At 55.3% G+C, this 21,155-nt stretch overlaps 2 protein-coding genes across 2 annotated transcripts in view; one reads left to right on the top strand and one right to left on the bottom strand.

Moving 5' to 3' along the window:
- The window catches only part of LOC119102765 (protein SMG8), a 38,162-nt gene that overhangs the window by 10,307 nt on the left and 6,700 nt on the right, over nt 1–21,155 (top strand). The window contains exons 8-10 of the mRNA XM_037226220.1: nt 10,666–10,844; nt 11,315–11,401; nt 13,562–13,702. Coding sequence (XP_037082115.1) covers nt 10,666–10,844; nt 11,315–11,401; nt 13,562–13,702 — 407 coding nt within the window. The remainder of the gene's footprint in view (nt 1–10,665; nt 10,845–11,314; nt 11,402–13,561; nt 13,703–21,155) is intronic.
- On the bottom strand, nt 19,505–20,670 carry LOC119103665 (uncharacterized). Its single transcript, XM_037227283.1, has one exon. It carries the CDS (start codon nt 20,617–20,619, stop codon nt 19,966–19,968), a length of 654 nt encoding a protein of 217 aa, XP_037083178.1. The 5' UTR covers nt 20,620–20,670; the 3' UTR covers nt 19,505–19,965.

The raw sequence follows: 21,155 nt of genomic DNA, 5'->3' as shown, positions 1-21,155 counted from the left end.
GTCCCGCCGGATGCGGTCCGCGGGCGGCCGGGCCGGCGGCGACGCCGAAGCTGCTCAGTCCAGCCGCGAGTACATGTCGTCTATCTGCGCCTGGAAGTGCTTCTGGATGTTGTGTCGGCGCGCCTTCAGCGTGGGCGTGAGCATGCCATTGCTGGTGCTGAGCGGCTCGGCGACCACGTGCACGTCCTTAACTTTCTCGAAGCCCTTGAGGCCAGCCTGAGCGGCCACGCGGCCCAGCTCCGCCATCACGGCCTGCTTGAGCTCCGGCAGGGCGCAGAGCTCGGCGAGCGGCACGCGCGGCCGGCCGGCGCGGCGCAGCCACTCCCGCACGCCGTCCTCGTCAGGCACCACCACCGCCACCAGGCACGACTTCAGACTGTCGCCGTGCACGAAGACCTGACCGATCAGCGGCGAACGGATGAAGATATTCTCCAGCCGCTCGGGCGCCACGTACTCGCCCTGCGACAGCTTGAAGATGTTCTTCTTGCGGTCGACGATGCGCAGCGTGCCGTTGGGCAGCCACTGGCCGATGTCCCCGGTGTGCAGCCAGCCGTCGTCGTCGAGCGCCTCGTGCGTCAGCTCGGGGCTGCGGTAGTAGCCCTTGAAGACGGCCGCGCCGCGTACACACACCTCGCCGCGGCCGGTCGCCGCCTCGTAACCCATCTCTGGCACGTCGGCCAGCTTGATGGCGCCGCAGGCCAGCGGCGGCCCCACGTGGCCGGCCGCGTTGTCGCCGGGCACCGTCAGCGTGCACGGGCACACGCACTCTGTCTGGCCGTAGCCCTCGAGCACGACGCAGCCGAGAGCAGCGCGGATGAAGGTGAGCACGGCCGGCGCCATGGGCGCCGAGCCCACCACCACCATGCGCAGCCGGCCGCCCAGCGACTGGCGCACCGGCGCGAGCACCCAGCGGTCCCAGAAGGAGTCGGCTCGCACCACCTGGCGCGCCATCTCCCCCTCCTTGGCGGCCACCGCCCAGCGCAGCAGCGTTGCCTTCAGCCGACTCTTGGCCGCAGCGCCCATCGCCTTGTCGTGGATGCGGTTAAAGATGCGCGGCACGGCCGGGATGCAGGTGGGCTGCAGCGTCTTCAGGTCATCCATCAGACCACGAATGTCGCCGCGGAAGAAGCCCACGGCGCCGCCAATCATGTACATGGCCACGTGGCACATGCGCTCTAGCGTGTGCGACAGCGGCAGGAAGCTGAGCATGACGTCGTCCTGGCGGAGGCGCGCGTCACCCATCTGCAGCAGCACGGCCGACACGTTGGCCAGTACGTTGCCATGCGTCAGCATCACGCCTTTGGGGTCGCCGGTGGTGCCGGACGTGTAGCTAATGGTGGCGACGTCCTGCGGCCGCGGCGGGATCTCGGCCACGTCGAGCAGCGCGCCGCGCTCCTCCACCTCGGCGAACGAGCTGACGCGCAGGCCGGCGTCGCGCGCGCGCCGCGCCGTCTCCTCCGACAGCGGGCCGCAGTGCACGATGTGCTGCAGCGCCTCTGGCTGCTGCTCCAGCAGGCTGAGCGCGCGCGCGTCCGAGTCGACCAACACCGTGCTGATGTTGCCGTGCGACACGATGTAGGCGCACGCCTCTGGCCCGAGCGTGTCGTACAGCGCCACGGTGATCATGCTGTAGCAGTAGCAGCCGTACTCGGCCAGCACCCACTCGGGCCGGTTCTGCGCGTACAGGCCAACCAGCGTGCCCTGGCCGGGCTTCAGGCCGCCGCCCACCAGGCCCGAGCCGAAGTGACGCGCGCGCCGCACCATCTCGCTGTAGCTGAGCCACTGGTACGGCTGGTCGACGCCGGCACGCCAGCCCAGGCAGGGGCCGTCACCAGACTGCTGGAGCCCGCGCAGCGGCACCTGGTGCATGGTGCGGCAGGTCGGGTCCAGGTACTGGACGAACTCGCCTTCGCCGTACGCGGCCAGCGGCAGGCGCGACGTGCGGATGGTGTCGGAGTTCACCACCAGGGTGGCGCTCTGGTCATCGAGCGGCACGGGCGGCACCAGGGGCCGCGGCCGGGAGAGCACATAGAGCGCGGCCGCGGCGCCGGCTGCCGCCGTCAGCGCCACCGCGCCGCCCACCTCCAGGTAGTCGGCCATCTGGCGGCAGAAGGGCGAACTGAGCGGGTAAACGAAGACGATGCGAGTCACCGGGAAGGGCGTCAAGGACGAGCCCGCTAACTGGACAAATTTGTCTAGCAAGACAAATATTTTCTTTGCTTGGAAGCCGGCTACGACAAGCCGACGACAGACCGACTTCACTTTGATGCGGAGCACCTAGGACGTCAAAACAACTGGCAGGTGCCTTCGTAGCGAAGGGGTAGAGAGCATTCCGACAGGGGTGCCGTGACTTTCCACCTTTGCAATATAATGCGACCTTGCGATAGTTGAATGCTGGGGGAACACACGGCTCACATTACGTATGGCAGCAACCTATCTATGCGTTCCTGTGGCTATCAAGGCTGGTTGCGGTGTAGAACATCGCTCTCAAGATCCCAGAGTTTCGCATCACTTAGGATATCATTACTGAACGCTAGCTTCATCGAATGCGGTCGTCCCCTGCCTAGTAACAATGAACAGGAAAGTGCTCCCCATTATCTACCACAGATGACAGTCGGCGCCCGAAGGTCATGACAGGAGCGATCGGCCAGCGGCAATCTCCACGTTCCTATCAGTCGCTAATCCCGCTCCCGTCAGCCGACCTTGATCTTGAGGGGGCCCGAGCCGCGCGGTGACGGGTTGTCACCCATCGGCCGGCCAGCACCAGCGCAGCGCTCAGACGTGCGTGCGGGGTCACCTCCCCCCCCTCTTTTTCGCCCTCCGGCAAATATGCCGGTCACGACTCACTCGGGAACGAATCACGGACGGAGGCGGACAACAGGTCACTTCGAAGTGGGCATTGGTTGAAAGGAGGCCAAATATCAGGGCGACGACGTTGCATTTTTGCTGGCCTTGGGGTCCTCGGGCAAGCGGCTGTCTCGCTCAAAGCATTTCGAAGAAAGATTCGGCCACCAGCAAGTAACTTTTGTTCTGTCTCTCATCTGCTTTCCAGGCATAACACCCAATCGCACGCGACTCGGTACTTTTAACTTCTAAATGAACACCGTAGCTGTGTGGTGTAAAAAGGCTGGCAGACCAGGCGGTGTAAGGTCCCGTCGAGGGCCGCCAGTACCAGTAGCGCGGCCCGCAGGCAGCGACTCCCTCATCATCCCGGTATAGCTTGATAGGCGATGACCCTCTCGTCACAATGGGGTCAAGCATGTTGAGTAATAGCAACAGTTGAGTCAAGTCGCTACAACGCCGTGCTGGGACGTTTTAGGTCCATAGCGTTCTCAGCTATCTCAATAGCACGGCATTTTTCATGATGGGGTAGGTGTATTTGCGCCATCTGAAGACGTGTATCACATATGGCTTCCTAGGCGTGTTCTCAAACGTGACCCAGTATGTCAGACTATCTTGGACAAGCTCCACAACAGGCAGTGCGGTCATGGAATAACGGGGCTGTCATGCAGCTGATCGCAGGTTTTCAACCACATGGTGACTTCAGAGTATGAGCGGGCGCAAAATGACCCTAGAAGTCGACGCGCCCTGAAACCCCAATCATCATCATCATTAAGAGTATGAGGGAGGGGAGGGGGGGAACCCACATTTCGAAACGGCTTAGTACATTCCGAATACCCAGCACAATTTTTCGCGGACGAGAATAAGTCTCCGGAGAGCAGCGCCAGGTGGCGTGCTGAGTTTAGCGGTATGTCAACACGCGCGTTACCTCCGAGTCGAGACGGTCTGGGCCAGCCGCACCTCCGGCGCGCGCCGTCTCTACTCCCGCACTGATCGCGAGCCGCCGTCCCGCGCTGTTTATAGAGCCGCCGGCGGGCGTGAACACCGTGCCGTATCAGCACGCGGCGTCTGCAGCGTGCCAGGCGTGTTGGCGTCGGCCGGCGACACATGTGGACCCTGAACAGTGGTGGGCCGAGTGAGGCTCCACTCGTCCGCCCGCGCGCCCTGTCCGGAACCCAGTTCGGTGCTCACGCACGCCCCGCCCGGCTCGGTGGGTGTCGCTCTGTATCGGTGGTGTCACCGCGCCTCTTCAAAAGTGCGTGAATTTCTTGACTGGTCGAACATAGCCCACTGAAGCCACTGAAGGATGCAATCAAGTGATTCCAAATGCACAGTCAGAAGCTTTAAAAGGGGTCATCATGTGGCTTGGATATCAGAGGAAAATTTGAGCTGCATTTGAAAATGTCATATTTAACACTTTCCTCTGCTGTCCACTTACAACAACCTGGGGGAAAATGTTTTGAACCCTACATATTTTACATTGGCTGAGCATAGCCAGACATGGAGTCTGTGTCAATAGCTTATGGCTTGTTGACTGTCAACAATGATTCTAATTTTCTGTTCTGCTTGCAAGTAGGTGGCAAAACATATATACATGTAACATATAGCTGCATATCATGTGATCATGATAAATAAAATACAGAATCAAAATGCCTGTACCATCTGAAATTTTCACCTCAAGTTAATTGAACTTACAGACACCTACTAGGAGCTGAAAGCAGCATAAATTTGGGGCAATGGGCAACATCAAGATACCATAAAAACAGTAAAACAATTATTTTGTCTGTCCTTGGCAATGGTGCATGCATAAAATATCAGATAGCTGGCATGTAAATCAAACAAGAAGTACCACTCCCAACCAACAGCAGCTACTGACATTTATGCTGCCCTGTGACAGACAGGTAGTACATCACACCATGATAGGTACTTGCTGAACATGTACAACAAAGTACCACATACCTATTTATTGGGGTTAGTCAGTAACCCAGCACCACCATACACTGTCAGCGACAAGAAGTAGGTCAGAGGCACTTGTACCTCATCCCCCAACTCTGATCCTTAAACAGTTGCCTGAGTGATGGATGACCTATTTAATCACTGCCAACTGCTAAATACTTTTGCAAATGTATTAGACTTAGCCACATTGCATAAGATTGCACAGCACACACCATATGCATAATATCAAGATAAAATGCTCTCCTTTGGCATTCATTGTACCACTTTTGGCAAATTTTGTCAGTTGGCCTCATTATCATAACATTCCCTGATATTGATGATGATCTGCATTTATATTGTCATGATTGCCAGTCTGAGTTACAGCATTGATGCTTTTAAAGTCTGTCACTTTGGGGAAAGGCAATGCATAACTATCAAACCCACAATTTTAAACAAAGGGATTATGGAAGCCCTTGGCAGTACATGCAGCCAAATGAATCATAATCAGCAACCATTGGACACTGCATGTATTGGTATGCATAGGAAAAGATGATGTGTTAACACCAATATTTGCTGACTGAATGTCTTCATGTATAACATTAAATCACACTAGCTCAGAGTACATAAATTTTGTAAATCAGTCATATTTCTTTGAGGTGCATGTTGTATCAGGGCCTCAAGATGAAAACTGACCACATCTTTAGCAGAATCTGTCATTTACATTTGTGGGTCACATAGAATGTAATAAAATGCAGCTCGTGCCAGCCTGAAAGGTTGCACTGCCAGTACTAATTTTCTTGCAACATTTGTGATACTGGAGTGTCTGTTCCCAGAAAACTGGATGCTTAGCATCCTGTGGCAAGGGTAAAGCTTCCAAAAATCAGTTATGAAGAGGGCTTGGTTCAGCAAACCTTGAGTACCCAAACTTTAATTATAATTCTGTAGGCTATAATTCAGGTTGCATCATAGATTCAGGACGTTTTCTATTTTTACTAAGAAATGAACTGAAGTAATAGTGACAGTGACCATGAGGATGATGTGGGTGCTACATGACTGCACAGTCGATGTGCCCTAAGGCCCCAATTACTACTACTGCAATGCTGATGATGAACACAGGTTATTTGAGAGGAAGGAGCCAGAATTCAAGACACGGTTCCTGATCATATTGATCTTCCATATTCTTTGGCATACTGTTTCGTTTACTGAAACATTTCATGGGCATGGAATCGTGAATTCACAGGATTGGCTATGTGACGGCTGAGTTCCAGTTGTGTGAGCACCAGCTGTAAGATGGAAAGGGTAGTTCAAGCTCCCCCAGTTAGTATATTTTTGGTCAGTTATAACAGGACGCAGAGCAAAAAGCTCGGCGCAATGCAACAACAGTGCTCCACCGCCCTGGCAACAACTTACATCTCTACCCCGCTATAGCCGTGTTCCCCCGCCGGTCGCCGGGCGTGAGCACGAATGGTTGAGGAAACCGGCGGCCACCTACGCCGCACGAGGGGCCAAAATCGTTACGGGGTTTGGGGCGTGTTCGCAGTGAGTCGTCCGAGGGAGAAGATTCGGATTCTGACCAATAACGGTGCACGACGTGAGTCATGTGGCCAATCACAGGGCCGGGCTGAACAAATATTGATTTCTCTGGCCGTGACCTTCGAGCCGCAAGGCGTCATCTGATGACAAGTCTAAAGTGCTGCCAAAAGCGTAAAATGCCACCAAAAATGTTTCGTGGGTAAAACACCTCCTGAACGTGGTATCTGCTCATAGCCAGACGTCAGATATGTGCCAAACTTGTTGAAAGGGATAATTTAAATATGGGTCTAGTTTCCACAACCCTGTATGGGAAAAGAATCCCTCAGACTTGCCATCTCTTGTTCAGGGTGTGTCTCGGAATGTTTCCACGCTGTGCAAAGTTACGCTCAGAGGTTATGTGGATGGTTACGATGTGTAGTTGACTTGTCGTTATAAGTGTAGAATCTTTTATCAGAGGCAGCGGATGTAGCATTTTAAAAGAGCGGCAGGGGGCGTTTAGGCACCATATATGCTGTTGCAGCGGTGCGACGCGTTTTGATTTTGTGCTGTTTGTTTTCATGTTTCCTTCTGGGTGTTTCTCTTTCCAGCTCATGTGTAAGGCGCTTCCTTGTGCTGGGGCTGCCTCGGTCCTCGTGTCGAGTCATTTTACGCTCATGCCTAGTAAACAACAGTTCGGTGGATAATTAAACAATTAGCAACATCTATCTGACAGTAGTTATGTGTGTGCTGTGGAGAAGCGAAAGCCGGGGTCACGCCTTAAATCTGCCCAGCTATCCTTTGGCTGTTCGACACCATCAGTGGCAGCCAAGACTAGTCCGTGCTGTCAGCCAGCTGCGGTGTAATAAACGCGCTGGCGCGGCGGGAGCCACCGTATATAGAGGCCGTGATCAACAGCGAGCGAAACGCGAAACCGACCACGACGCTGCGACCGAATCGCTATATGGGTTCGCTGTATGGTTTTCTAGGTTTTCATGGGTAGTGGAGTGATATGGGTTCATCTTGAATTGTTGAAATGGCAGGTCATGCAGCTCATGAGTCTGTGCGTTTGGCTGCTACCAATAGCTTTTCCCCTCCAACGGAATGCAAGGGGCTTCACAGTGCTACTAGCTTTTGGGATACTGCTGCTGTGTAACACAGCAGCGCATTTTTTTGGGGGGGGAGGAACAAAACTTTTTGGGGATGCAGTTGTATCCAGAATATTTTGAAAATATTCTTGCATCTAAATATGAACCGAATGAAGCAGTTAGCATCACCAGTTTTTGGGTAGCTCCTCTTGCATGGCTGCGATGTGAGCCAGTGGTGGCCACAGTGGCCAGACTAGGTGGTGCGTACCCAAGCGACACTCCCTGGCCTCACCATTACTATGTCATCGTTCAGTACATTAGTTTATTGCGTCGCACCAACGCCGTCACATCCTCTTTTTATTTTGATGGTGAGGTGCTGGCAGCCTGAACCCGGCTTCGACTTTACCTAACTCAGACAGGAGAAGCTTTGAACGTGCCCTTATCCTTTGCGCTGGCTTCTGGGCATCACTGTGCACGCCCGCTGGTTCCGCGTGTTTGAGTTTTGCATTTGCAGGGTCGTTCTTTTGTAGACGGTGGTGTTTTGGGGTATCCAACAAAATTTATCACCGGTGGAGTCCGAAATCATCACCAGCTATGCGAATTAGCAAAGCCGACTGGCGGCGACAGTCAATGTTTCTTGGCAGGTAACTATCTCTACCTCCACGGCCGTGACTTATTTTTCCAGCTCCACCGGCGTACACGAAACTATGGAGAGTCAAATGACACCAGCAGCTTTCAGCAAAGCGACATGTGCCGCCCTGACGTTTGAGCTCGTCACGTACTTCTGCCCGCTACACCTGGTATATCGGACGTGTCGTTCACCGTGTCCGGTTGTGATCGCTCGAACACCCTCAAGATAGTGCAGCGCCCTGTTCACCGACGTGTGCCGCGCGTCCGCGCGAGTAGCACAGTTCGCCGAGCACGGCACGTTCGTGGCAGGCGACACGGTGCGTGGCTGGTCTTTCTTTCAAACGTAATTGGGGCAGCCGGGTATGAGAGAAAGGGGCTTGTGGTGGGGATAATGCACGATATGACTCTGCTGCAACATGGTGTACCACAAAGACGATCCTCCATGTGTACCACGAAAACGATCTGGGGTGACGTGGCCAGCTCCGGGCGGCCCAGAACCTGGAGGCCGTGAAACTTGCTGGGATCATCTCTCTTGAGTTGTCATTTGACCGCAGGTGCTGAACTATGGCTGCTGAAAGATGATGGTTGAGTAACACTAGACGCTTACCTATAGCTCAGCCATGTGACATCATCCGAGTTAGTCTTAACGTAACATGCTATTGGCTACACATCAATCAAACAGACCGTCTTCCTATATGCGCGCTCACGGCAATGTTGGCCGGCTAGAAACATCGCTATGACGCATGCATTTTTCTCCATTTGAAACATGCGTTGTTGCCCAAACATCGACAGCTGCTCCCAATGCTCACCAGCTCATAAGACCGTTTGCCGAGTGACACCGCGGAGCTAAGAGCGGAGCGGCTACAAGCGACGGTACACAGCCAGGCGAGAGACCCCCGGTCACGAGGGCGCGGGACTGTCTCAGGCGAAAAACCGTGATACTGCTTCCAAGATCTGGTTTGCTAATGCTCTTGAGCCGTTGGACACACCGCGTTGCCGAACAGATCGGCTCGGGCAATATCGTGAGGCACTGCGGCGCATGCTCCCACGGCAAAAGGCTCTACGTTGCAGCACGGGTAGCTTCGAGGTACCCCATGCAGCTGGGCTCGGAAAAATGGCACAGCATGCGGGCGTTGCAGAGCGCTTCGATGGGAAGTGAATGGGAAGCAGGTGCTTTCTGCCGCGGTAGCAAAGTGAGCCCTCCTTTTGACCCGCCTCCGCCTACATGTCTTTGTCAGTTGTTTGTCTCTGCGTCGTTCAGCGCCGCAGTGGTGATCCCTCAACGAAACGCATCAAGACGCGCCGTGCATGCCTGAGATGCGAGTCGGTGCTATGTGGCTGGAACTGATGTCATATCGCTACGAGCGGATATGTATTTAGTGTTCTGAGTGCTTGAATCAGCGTCGCATTATCCATGTGTCCAGGTGATCCAAACGTGTCGTCCGACTGGGTGCATTGTCTATGTGTCCAGGTGATCCATGCGTGTCGCCCGACTGGGTGATCGCGTATTGACTTGCTTAACATGGTTGATTGAAATCCACTCAATATTGCTGAGATTCGAGTCAGCATTAAGTCACGGATGGCGGCCCCACTGGCGTTACGTCACGGGTGGTGGCCCCACTGGCGTTACGTCACGGTTGGCGACCCTACCGGTGCTACGTCGCGGGTGGTGGCCCCACCGGCGTTACGTCACGGTTGGCGACCCTACCGGTGGTACGTCACGGGTGGTGGCCCCACCGGCGTTACGTCACGGTTGGCGACCCTACCGGTGGTACGTCACGGGTGGCGGCCGTACCGGCGTTACATCGCGGATGGCGGCCCCACCGGCGCTACGTCACGGGTGGCGGCCGTACCGGCGCCACGTCACAGATGGCAGCCCCACCGGCGTTACGTCACGGGTGACGACCCTACCGACGTTACGTTACGGGTGGTGGCCCCGCCGGCGTTATGTCTCGGATGGCGGCTCCACCGGCGTTTCGTCACGGGTTACCCTACTGGCGCAGACGGTGTCATCTCTTCGCGCAGCGAAACACACGAGGTCCGCTTGTCGTCATCTATTCATGGCCCTTCCCTTTTGATGATGTATGTAAGCTAACGCCAGCGCATTCATTCCAGAAAATTTTGTTGGTAGCATGCATAGGTGAAACTATCTCTTATTCCGAAGCAGTGAAATGTGTACAGAAATCGGGATGCAGGGTTTGAAGCTTGGGTTGGTCACATCGCTGGCCCAGTCTTCTCAGCTGATGTGGTGGGGCTGGAGATGTGCTCGACCGGCTGCGATTCTGTTTTTGTTCCCGTCCTGATGCCACTGTGTTTATACGATGATGAGGAAGAGGGATTGGAATAAACAAAGCCAAAAATACAAGTTTTCTCCTCCGTCTGGTCATTGTTACGACACTTAAGGACAGTGACATGATAGCTGACAGCAACGAACATCGAAAAATAACAGCCATATGTGTCGATATGTAATTGAGTGATTGTCATGGTGTGTCCGTTTTGCTATCCTTGAAACCGGCAATCTTTGCTTTCACATGACACTCGCGTCCGCGAAGCTGCGCGACCGTGTTATGCAGACAGGATATATCTGAGACTGTTGGTCGCATGGTTTTGTCATCGGCGTCCACCTGCCCACTGTGACAGGGCGGGCCGCACGCTGCCGCAGACGAGCGCAGCAGCCCGCCGCCGCCGGCCGTGGCGGACGCGCTCTGGGCGACGACACCGACGCCCTTGGCTGCGCCGCCGGCCACCTTCGCCGCCCTGCTCGGCCGCCACATTGGCACGGCCCGCACGCGCGGCTTTGACGACAACGTGGGCAAGCATCTGCCTGCCCCCAGCTGCGACGTGAGCGCCGCCTGTCGGTCGTCGCCGGCACTGACGGCACCGGCCGGGCCGAAGGAAGGGAGAGGGCGCCACCGGGGCGACGGCTGTGTTGTGACATCGGAGTGGGTTGGCAGAGCTTTAGTGGCAGCTCTTTGGTGTGCAACTGGGCTGGTCTGTGCAGCTGAATGCTTCATTGGACCGGCTGACGTGTGCGCAGTTTTCTTACACCAGAGCTTCCGCACCATTCTTTCTCTGTCCGAGTGTTTCAGTTACACACACAAATATTTACACTCGGTAACGAAACGACAGCGGTGCATTGTTTGGTAGGGCACAACGCAAGCGATACGACGTTCTTACTGGGCTTGCAATTTTTAATACATACCTTATTAAATTACACCGACAATAAACACACCATATGGTTATTTCGTCGCCTTTTACCGTCTACCATTTGGTCGTCTGTTGGCGCGTAACCTGGCCTGGCCTGTCGCCAGCTGCCTCCTGGTGATGTCTGGTTCGCTGCATGCAGCAGACTATACGAGGAAATCATCCTGGTGCCGGACGGCTCGGCTTACAGGAAGGTGAGCCCAGCGGCACGGCTTATGGGAAGGTGAGCCGAGCGGCGCGGCTTGCAGGAAGGTAAGCCGCGCGGCGCGGGTTATAGGAAGGTGAGCCGAGCGGCACAGTTAACAGGAAGGTGAGCCGAGCGGCGCGGCTTATAGGAAGATGAGCCGAGCAGCACAGCCCATAGAACGGTGAGCCGACCGGCACGGCTTGCAGGAAGGTGAGCTGAGCGGCATAACTTGCAAGAAGGCGAGCCGAGCGGCGCGGCTTATAGGAAGATGAGCCGAGCGGCACAGCTTGCAGGAAGGTGAGCTGAGCAGCGCGGCTTATAGGAAGGTGAGCCGAGCGTGGAGGCTTACAGGAAGGTGAGCCGAGCGGCACGGTTTAAAAGAAGGTGAGCTGAGCGGCGCGGCTAAGTACTGAGCGCGGTAAGACTGTGCGTCGCGTGCGTCTGGCCTGTCGCGCGCGTCCGGCCTGTCGCGTGCGTCTGACTCGCCGTGCAGTGTAGGTCGATAAGATGAGATCGGGCAGCATGTAATGCCGCCGGTGGCGTGTCCGCTACACGGCCCGTGCCCTTCGGCTACCCACCAATGACAGCACCATTGAAATCAATCTGCTTGCGTGCGCATATTCCAACTCAGTAGGCAATAACTGACTGCTCTGGTATGAATCTGACCCTATGTGACCATTTACTCCAGTCCCCGACGGCTGCCCTTGTGCCTGGATCCGGTATGACCCTGACGCCACGTCTGACTGTCTGTGTCTGACCAACCTCTGACGAGTCTACGGCCGGCGCTGGACTCTGACACCATGTCTGTCTATCCACCAGCCGCTGACGAGTCTGCGGCACTCTGACACCATGTCTTTCTATCCACGAGCCTCTGACGAGCCTGCGGTCGGCGCTGGACTCTGACACCATATCTGTCTATCCACCAGCCGCTGACGAGTCTGCGGTCGGCGCTGGACTCTGACACCATTTCTGTCTATCCACCAGCCGCTGACGAGTCCACGTTCGGCGCTGGACTCTGACGCCATGTCTGTCTATCCACCAGCCGCTGACGAGTCTGCGGCACTCTGACGCCGTGTCTGTCTATCCACCAGCCGCTGACGAGTCTGCGGCACTCTGACGCCGTGTCTGTATATCCACCAGCCGCTGACGAGTCTGCGGCACTCTGACGCCGTGTCTGTATCCACCAGCCGCTGACGAGTCTGCGGCACTCTGACGCCGTGTCTGTATATCCACCAGCCGCTGACGAGTCTGCGGCACTCTGACGCGTGTCTGTATATCCACCAGCCGCTGACGAGTCTGCGGCACTCTGACGCCGTGTCTGTATATCCACCAGCCGCTGACGAGTCTGCGGCACTCTGACGCCGTGTCTGTCTATCCACCAGCCGCTGACGAGTCTGCGGCACTCTGACGCCGTGTCTGTATATCCACCAGCCGCTGACGAGTCTGCGGCCGGCGCTGGACTCTGACGCCATGTCTGTCTATCCAACAGCCGCTGACGAGTCTGCGGTCGGCGCTGGACTCTGACGCCATGTCTGTCTATCCACCAGCCGCTGACGAGTCTGCGGCACTCTGACGCCGTGTCTGTATATCCACCAGCCGCTGACGAGTCTGCGGCCGGCGCTGGACTCTGACGCCATGTCTGTCTATCCAACAGCCGCTGACGAGTCTGCGGTCGGTGCTGGACTCTGACGCCATGTCTGTCTATCCACCAGCCTCTGACGAGTCTGCGGTCGGCGCTGGACTCTGACACCATGTCTGTCTATCCACCAGCCGCTGACGAGTCTGCGGTCGGCGCTGGACTCTGACACCATGTCTGTCTATCCACCAGCCTCTGACGAGTCTGCGGTCGGCGCTGGACTCTGACGCCATGTCTGTCTATCCACCAGCCGCTGACGAGTCTGCGGCACTCTGACGCCGTGTCTGTATATCCACCAGCCGCTGACGAGTCTGCGGCCGGCGCTGGACTCTGACGCCATGTCTGTCTATCCAACAGCCGCTGACGAGTCTGCGGTCGGTGCTGGACTCTGACGCCATGTCTGTCTATCCACCAGCCTCTGACGAGTCTGCGGTCGGCGCTGGACTCTGACGCCGTGTCTGTCTATCCACCAGCCGCTGGCGAGTCTGCGGTCGGCGCTGGACTCTGACGCCATGTCTGTCTATCCACCAGCCGCTGACGAGTCTGCGGTCGGCGCTGGATTCTGACGCGCGTTTCTCGGAGGCGCGCTGCGCCAAGGTACTGCCGATCGCTCTAGCCGCCTACCAGGAGGGGCTGCCGGCCCGCTACTCCCAGGAGTACCACACCACCAAGGTCAGTGGCGATCAGCAGGGCGCTGCCGGTAGGGCCGCGTGTCGCCGTCGCGTGGCGCAAGAGCACGCAAGACGCGGTGCCCGGCGCGCGCGGTCTGACCGCAACACCCGGCCTGTTGTCGCAGTGTGCGTCAGGTACTGGAGCTGTAAGCGGCTGAAATCGTGAACATTTTGCTGAGGTGTGGTCTCTCCTGAAAGCCTCAGTGCGTAGTGCTGATGAGGCCCGGCGCGCCGGCGCGTATTACCGCGGAGGGTCGAGCGCCCATGTCTGGGGAAGGCAGAGCGCAGCCGGGTGGCGGGCGTTTTCGTGGAAGGGATTAACGTTGGTGGGTTGAGAGAGTTGCCGGGCGGTGGCTGCTGGGCCCGGCCACGATGCCCGCGGCAGTCACGTGACTGGGCGGGTTAGCCGCCTCAGGGCTGGTCCGGGGACCGTCCAGCGAGCCCGGCCGGCTGGACATGTCCCATGCAGCGGTGTGAGGGTCTCGCCAGAGCCGGCGTGTACTCCGGCTGTGAGGGCAGCATTGCATCGCATTACAGGTATATATCTTTCACACTACGAGCCGGAAAGTTTTGATCTCGCATCGGACTCCTCGGTTTCAGTGGTCACTGATCTGCGTTAGCCTGTGGCTTTGGGAAAGCCGCGAATTCGGACGTCATATGAGTCCTTTGATTGGTTAGCGGATTTCATGTCACAGAATTAGACCCCGGTTGCCATGGCAGTAAACCCCAGATTCTGCACTGTGGTAGTGGGTTCAAGGGTCCCTGGTCCTGGTCTGGCCTGGTCTGGTCACCCTGGTCTGTGTTGCGCGATATTATCGGATCCTGCGATGGAAAAGAGATGGTTGCAAGCGGGTTTACACCTGTAACTTAAAATCTCACATTGACAAGCGCTAATTACGCGTAAATGTGGCTGTTAAGTACGGATGGTTTTCATGCAAAAGGCTATTATTTTTTGACTGCTGACTTGGCGCGGCAAGACAAATCACCGTGATGTCAACAAGACCTGCACATGAAACAGGGACCACGACGTGAAGAGTGGTCAGGAAACAGAAATGAACAGGAAAATGAGTCAAATATTATGCTTCCAATATCGGTTACCGTGTGCTGATATGTGCCGTATTGAAACACTGAGGCGAATGCAGATTATTATTTGCGGTATCGACGCCGAGTGTGTGGTTCCGACACGAGTTTAGGTGTGTAAACACATGACATGCAAGCATGCCAATGCAATTCAAGTTCATACGCTTGTTTGCAAAGTTGCTGGTACATGCAAAACGCATTGGACTGTTATTATTGCAGTTACTATACAATGTTCTCTTTGAATGAAACTAAGTTCAGAGCGTTGGTATCTGAACGCCGCATAACGTAAGCTCATCAAGTGAATATGTAATGGTTTCGAACAATGCTTCCAGTTAGATACTAGTTCTTGTCGGTACCTTTGACTTTATGCTGCATCTTGATTGCTGCTGGATCAGGATTATATTTGAAGGCTAGCTCTGGGTTCTTGTGGAATCTGGGGCAATATTATTGGCCTAACCTTCGCGATTAATGGATAAAAAACAAGCTGGCTCTTGGCTCTTGCTGGACCCCTCGGCATACTTCAGGCCGTGGTCTGAATTTTTGTCGGATCTGTTGAATTACGCCAACAGCAGTGTGATCAGCGAGTATAGAGCAATACGACCAGAACCGGATGGACGACCTTCTGTGACGCATGGACACCCGGAGCTCGGCCCGTGGCCGCCGACGGGTGTGGCGGCTCCGGAATTGTCACGCCGTTTATGAGTGAGACGACGCCCATCTGGGAGCACAAAGCAAGGCACGCCCGGTGAACATATCTGTGGTTTATGATTTTCAGTACATTTTCAGTATATTGTTACCAAGATAACTTCAGTGGCGTTCAGTCGTATTTCATATTCTACCACGTCCTATGACATCTAAAACCCAACCACAATGATGCTTGACACCAGACAGTTCACAGATCACTGACACAGTAATATTTACCATAGCACTTCCCTAAATAACATCCAGGGGACATCATCTCATTATCATATATCATTATCATATATCATCACTCATATTTGAGTCATCCCTTAAAAGCAGACGTCGGCCGGTGCCCGATGATACACCTACTTTGGTATATTATCCCAAACCTTCCCGTAGATAAGACAGTAGTATTAGCCTTATTCCTCGGAGAAAACCAGGAAGATGGATATATGGTTGGATATGACCCAACTATATCTTCATTCTCCTGGTTTTTCTTCGAGGAAAAAGGCTAGTACTACTGTCTTATCTATGTCAATAATGTTCCTCGCTAATGCACTGAACAAATAACAAACCTTACCTTTATAATTTTGATTTCCTCTGTCATAGAACAGCATCACATCACTGTGTCGGATAAACTGTCAAAACAAAATGAGCACTTCAAATAAAAAGTGAACAGCATGGAGAGCGAGAGCTCGGCTCCAGCTATTCTTGCCAGTTCTCTTCTTCTCTCAGGTTGTCCGATTTTTTACGGTTTAAATCAGCTTGATATCTTTTATAACGCCGGTATTTCGCGCGCTACCAACCGAGGTAAAAACAGCGTTAAGTATTAGCTTTTTTCCCGATGCCGCGGGGTTAATCACTACGGCAACCGGAGTTTCACGGGGTTTAAAGCTGTGACGACACCAAGTCCTCTGACCAATCACAGGCTTAAATTGACGTCCGAATTGGCAGCAGGGGTTTAGAAACAGCAACGCTTTTTTGTAATGCTTTAGATACCGGAGGGCACCCCCTGGTTGAGTAGATCACACATGTAGGTAGTGGCTCATTTGGGGTTTCAGGCCGTTTTCTTGCGTTGTATTATAACAATGTTGAAAGTTGCTATGTTCCAGATGCGCTTTGGTAGGAGCACTGAACTTGCCGTAAACACTGGTCTCTGTTTATTGTCTCTTCATCTCTCGATTGCGATTGATCTAATTAAGAATCTGTGACTGAAAATGTGACTGAAAAACTCAGGCATGACTTCGGAAAGGGATTCGGACTGCTGGGAAATCGTGTTATGTAGAAATATGTGAAGGATCGCACCATGCTCTTACTGATTCATGTCTTATCCTATTTTGCGAGGGTCTTTCCATTATACTGAAATAGTTCTGCGAAGTCCTGGGGTCAAAGTGGGCAAAAGGTAATGCCTAATGACGGCAGCGTTTTAGTCACTGGGTCACAACTGAAGACAAAGCGCAAAGGTAGCTATGTTGCGGGTGCTTAGGATTAGTTCGAGCTGGCTGCTTCCTCTCCGGTTCTTCAAAGAAACATTCTGTGAGCTTTTAAGTAGTCACAAAAAGAAAGTCTTTGGTAGGGGCAATTAATCTGTTCGAACCTCCTCTGCAGCACAGCGTCGCCAAAAAATCCTTTCCAAACAACCCCTTCTAGGGGATGTAGGAGACCTTTGTGCTAGAGTGTTAACCGTTTCCCATAGTTCTTCGGGGCAGCTGATTGTCTTGGCGCACCAAAGCTGGGAGTGCCGGCGAAGAGCCTGCTTGTTCCCGTAGTTTGCATATGGCACAGCATTAGCAGAACAAGAAATGGCGTGAGTAGTAATGATATATGCGAAGACAAGCTGCACCATATGGGAACTTGGGCTGCTGCAGAGCTGTGTGAGGTGGCGGCTTCGTGTTCGCTGTTGTGCAGGGATGAGGGTCCATCTATTCCGCTGCGGGCGCCGCTAGCCATTAACCTGAAGTTTTTAATGGCGCTGTTCTTAGGGTGTTTCGGGGCCACGAATTAAAAAGTGCATGCGAACGTCAGAGCGGCTTACTGTGTAAATGTAGTTAGGCATTTCTTTTTTAAAGACCTTTAATCCTTGCATACTACAAAATTATATTTGGTCCGGAAGTTATGGTTGCACCAAAGTATAAGGTGCACAGTGATACATAGCCAAAATACATGCATTCATATATGTATCATGCATAAGGAGTGCACGCCATGAATGTGCTCATTACCTTGACGAAGCAGCTCTGGGTGTATCAGTGTTCAATAAGGATCTAGAGCAGTTACGTGTGATTTGGAGACCCTAGAATGCCAGGTGAGCGGTGTCCCACTGGGCTACACTCCTCATCATACCATGTGTCACTCGTTCAAGGACTGGCAGTGTGCTGGGCTGTCCCATGGGCGCCCGTAATGGCCCCTAGGCGCCGGTTTAAGCGAAACTTGTACACTGGCGCAAGCAATGTAACGCACACTGTCCGACCGCCAAAAGAAGTGGCTGGACTGGCGAGAACAGGCCGGTCACGCCAGGCACCATGGAGGTATTTCATCCGCCAGCGTGGCGTGAGCGCGTCGTCTTCAACTGGCGGCGGGCGGTTCGAAACGCGCCCTCAGCCGTCGTGCATTGAGGAGAATGTAATCAGCGAGTTTCTTTTCAGTTACAGTTGCAGTCCGCCCTTCAATTGAAACGGCATCAGACGGAATGTAGCTTACCGTGTGTGGCGTAAAACACGTGCTGATATTGGCCGACCAGAATGTACCTCACGCGACCAGCAGGATCGTCGCCATCGGAGGCTGCGGACCACTAGTAAATACGGCGGTCGTCACAGATATGCCGGCAGCAATCCCTGCAAGACGAATCCCATCGCTTGATATTTGCGCGAACAGCACCTCAGTGGCGGCAACAAACTGTACTGGATGTTTGCAACAAAAGAGACGCCAGACAAAACATTCCATTCAACAGACCACAGCCTCGGGCTCATGCAAGCGATGGTCGTTCAGGATTTCGCACGTACTATGAAGTTGTCACATTTGAAGGGTTTCGTTGAAAATTATTGAAACTTAACATTTAACTAACAAATCGAATAGTATATCCATATATATATATATATATATATATATATATATATATATATATATACACATACATATACACGTGTGTGTGGGCGTGGATGTTGGTGCGGGTGTTGGTGTGGGTGTGGGTGTATTTGTTTCCATAGCATCCATGAAACAGAACGCGTGCTTTTTCATCACTTTCAGCAGTCTACCATTCTCCGAATTACCTAGACTCCGCATTGCATCAGACAGTCTGGCGGCAGGCTTGGAAACGGAGCATTACCAGGAAATGGAGACACGTGGAGGCTTGCATGATTGCATGCTCTTATGCAACTTCGTCACATTATTATTACGTAATCCTATCCGTTGTGACAGATTTCACTCCCAGCGTGCCAAAATGACTCGTGGGAGCCTTGAACTGCTGGCACAGCTCCATGGCTCGTGGGAGCCTTGAACTGCTGGCACAGCTACATGGTCCGCAGACGAAGGCTTCAATCGCGGTAACAGTCTTATATGCGAGGTTTGTGCATACCGATGTACCCTACATACGTATAGTGCACGGCTCAGGGTCGTGGGAGTGAACGCGAGGGCAGGTCAGGTCTGGCGTCTGAGGCGTCTGCCTCTTTGTTAGCCTGGTAAAGCAGCTTGCCTAAACTGTGTCGGCCAGTTTCAGGTGTGACCGCGCTTACCTGTCCAGACCGGCTTCTTATTTCCGCTAGCGGTTCGTGTGGGGCTGATAACCGTCAGTCCAGGCGTTTGCCATATTTTCGCCCACGGTCGGTTCGTGTGGGGCTGGTAACCGTCAGTCCAAGCGTTTGCCGTATTTCCGCCCACGGTCGGTTCGTGTAGGGCTGATAACCGTCAGTCCAGGCGTTTGCCGTATTTTCGCCCACGGTTCATGAGGATGGGGGGGGGGGGGGGGAGGCGACGCACGAGATGAGTGAGTCGAATGGAACCGACGCCGGGTTGTACCCGCACCGGTCGTCTGCCAAGTGCGGCCTCATTAAGCGCATCCGTCGTGATTTTATTGAAACCCTGCCACGAAAAATATAATCAGGGTGACCCATGATCTATACATACGAAAGAACAGCATATCACGTGTTTTATAGTGCGAAATCTGTAACATTTCCCTGCACACCAGAGTACACAAACGGTCGCAGAGTGCGCCGCAGCCAACACGTTTTTGTCAACTGGAATATTGTCAACGTGCTTGGAACGCGCCCATAGCCTCGGTACAGCTGCCGCCCGACACGGCAACAGCGCGGGTCACACGCGGCGGCGGGCCAGGACTGCGGGCTGCGACCACCCTGCGGAGCACCCTCACGGCCACGGCCAGGCCGGTCGGGCCTCGCGCGGTCAGAGCACACGCCTCTGCGCCGGGACGGTGGAGGGGCCCGCGCCCGAGGGGCCCGCGCTCGGGGCCCGCGCCCAGGGGCCCGCGCCCGGGGGCTCGCTCCCGCCGCGCTACTTCACCGCGATAGCCACCACCTGGCGCGTGTAGGTATCCTCCGGCAGCTGGGCCAGCATGAACTGGGCGACGTTGGCGCGCGGGATCATGGTGGCGGCGGCCGGGTCGGCCACGAACTGGGCGTCGGCCTGCTGCAGCGGCGTCTGCGCCAGCAGCGCGCGGTTGGAGAGGCCGCCTGGCCGAACCACGGTCCAGCGCAGGTCTTGCGCCTCGGCCGCCAGCCACTCCTCCATCTCGCGCATGTTGGTCAGCACGCGCTTGATGAGCGGGATCAGGATCCAGTTGACGAGGAAGCCGCGCCCCTGGGCGGACGTGATGTCCGTGTAGAAGGCGGTCATGACGACCAGCCGCTGCAGCTGGGCGGCGCGCATCGCCGCCGCCACCGCCTTCATCGATTCGGTGTAGCCGGTGACCGGGTTGTCGGAGCGGGAGAAGCCGAGCGCCGACACGACGGCCTCGTGGCCCTGGAATGCGGCCGTCAGCTCCTCCGCCGAAAAGATGTCGGCCTTCACCACGCTGAGGTTGTCGTGCTTCTGCTTGATCTTGTCGGGGTTGCGCACGATGGCGGTGACGCTGTGGCCCTGCTCGAGCGCCTGCGTCACCACGCACTGGCCCGTCTGGCCGCTGGCTCCCAGTACGACGATCTTCATGGCTGCGGGCGTCCCGGCGCGGCGCTCCGCACGGCCTGCGGTAACCGGGAGGCTCTGTGGCGGCGCGGCGGCAGCACTCCCAGCCTTGACGTGCTGGGCCCGCCCACCGACGACACTGCCACCTGGCGACCACCGGCGTTCAAGGTCACCGGCGTCAGGCCGTCCGCTTCGCAGCTGGTTGAGACAGGACGGAGCGGCACGCGTGGCACTGTGCCAAAAGAGCGGTGTGAAAAGGGCCTGCAGGCATGACAGAGACGTAGGCGAGGATTGATGCCTTTTCACGAGTGACTGCGGCGGACGAGTCGAACTCAGCTGCCGGGCGTGCCTTTGACCGCGCGTGACCGGCATATCGGCGGGTTGTTTGCCGATCAAACAGCGCGCGCGCTTTCCGACGCCGGCCGCCGCGCGTCTGCGTGCCCGCGGCGCGCGCCGAGTGGCTGGCCGCCGGTGTTTGGTGCCCCGGATAGTCACGGCCATCGTGTGCACAGCGGCGTCGGTGATGCATACGCTGTTTCCAGGCCGACGGGGCGTCGGCC

This window comes from Pollicipes pollicipes, unplaced genomic scaffold, assembly GCF_011947565.3.
Source record: "Pollicipes pollicipes isolate AB1234 unplaced genomic scaffold, Ppol_2.1 Scaffold_5724;HRSCAF=6776_pilon_pilon_pilon, whole genome shotgun sequence".
Classification (NCBI taxonomy): domain Eukaryota; kingdom Metazoa; phylum Arthropoda; class Thecostraca; order Pollicipedomorpha; family Pollicipedidae; genus Pollicipes; species Pollicipes pollicipes.
Note: the sequence above shows the minus strand (reverse complement) of the source record. Positions and strands in the feature narration are given on the sequence as shown.

Bases quoted from the DNA above. Each gene is read 5' to 3' on its own strand.
- LOC119103665 (XM_037227283.1), bottom strand. From the start codon at position 20,619: ATGAAGATCGTCGTACTGGGAGCCAGCGGCCAGACGGGCCAGTGCGTG.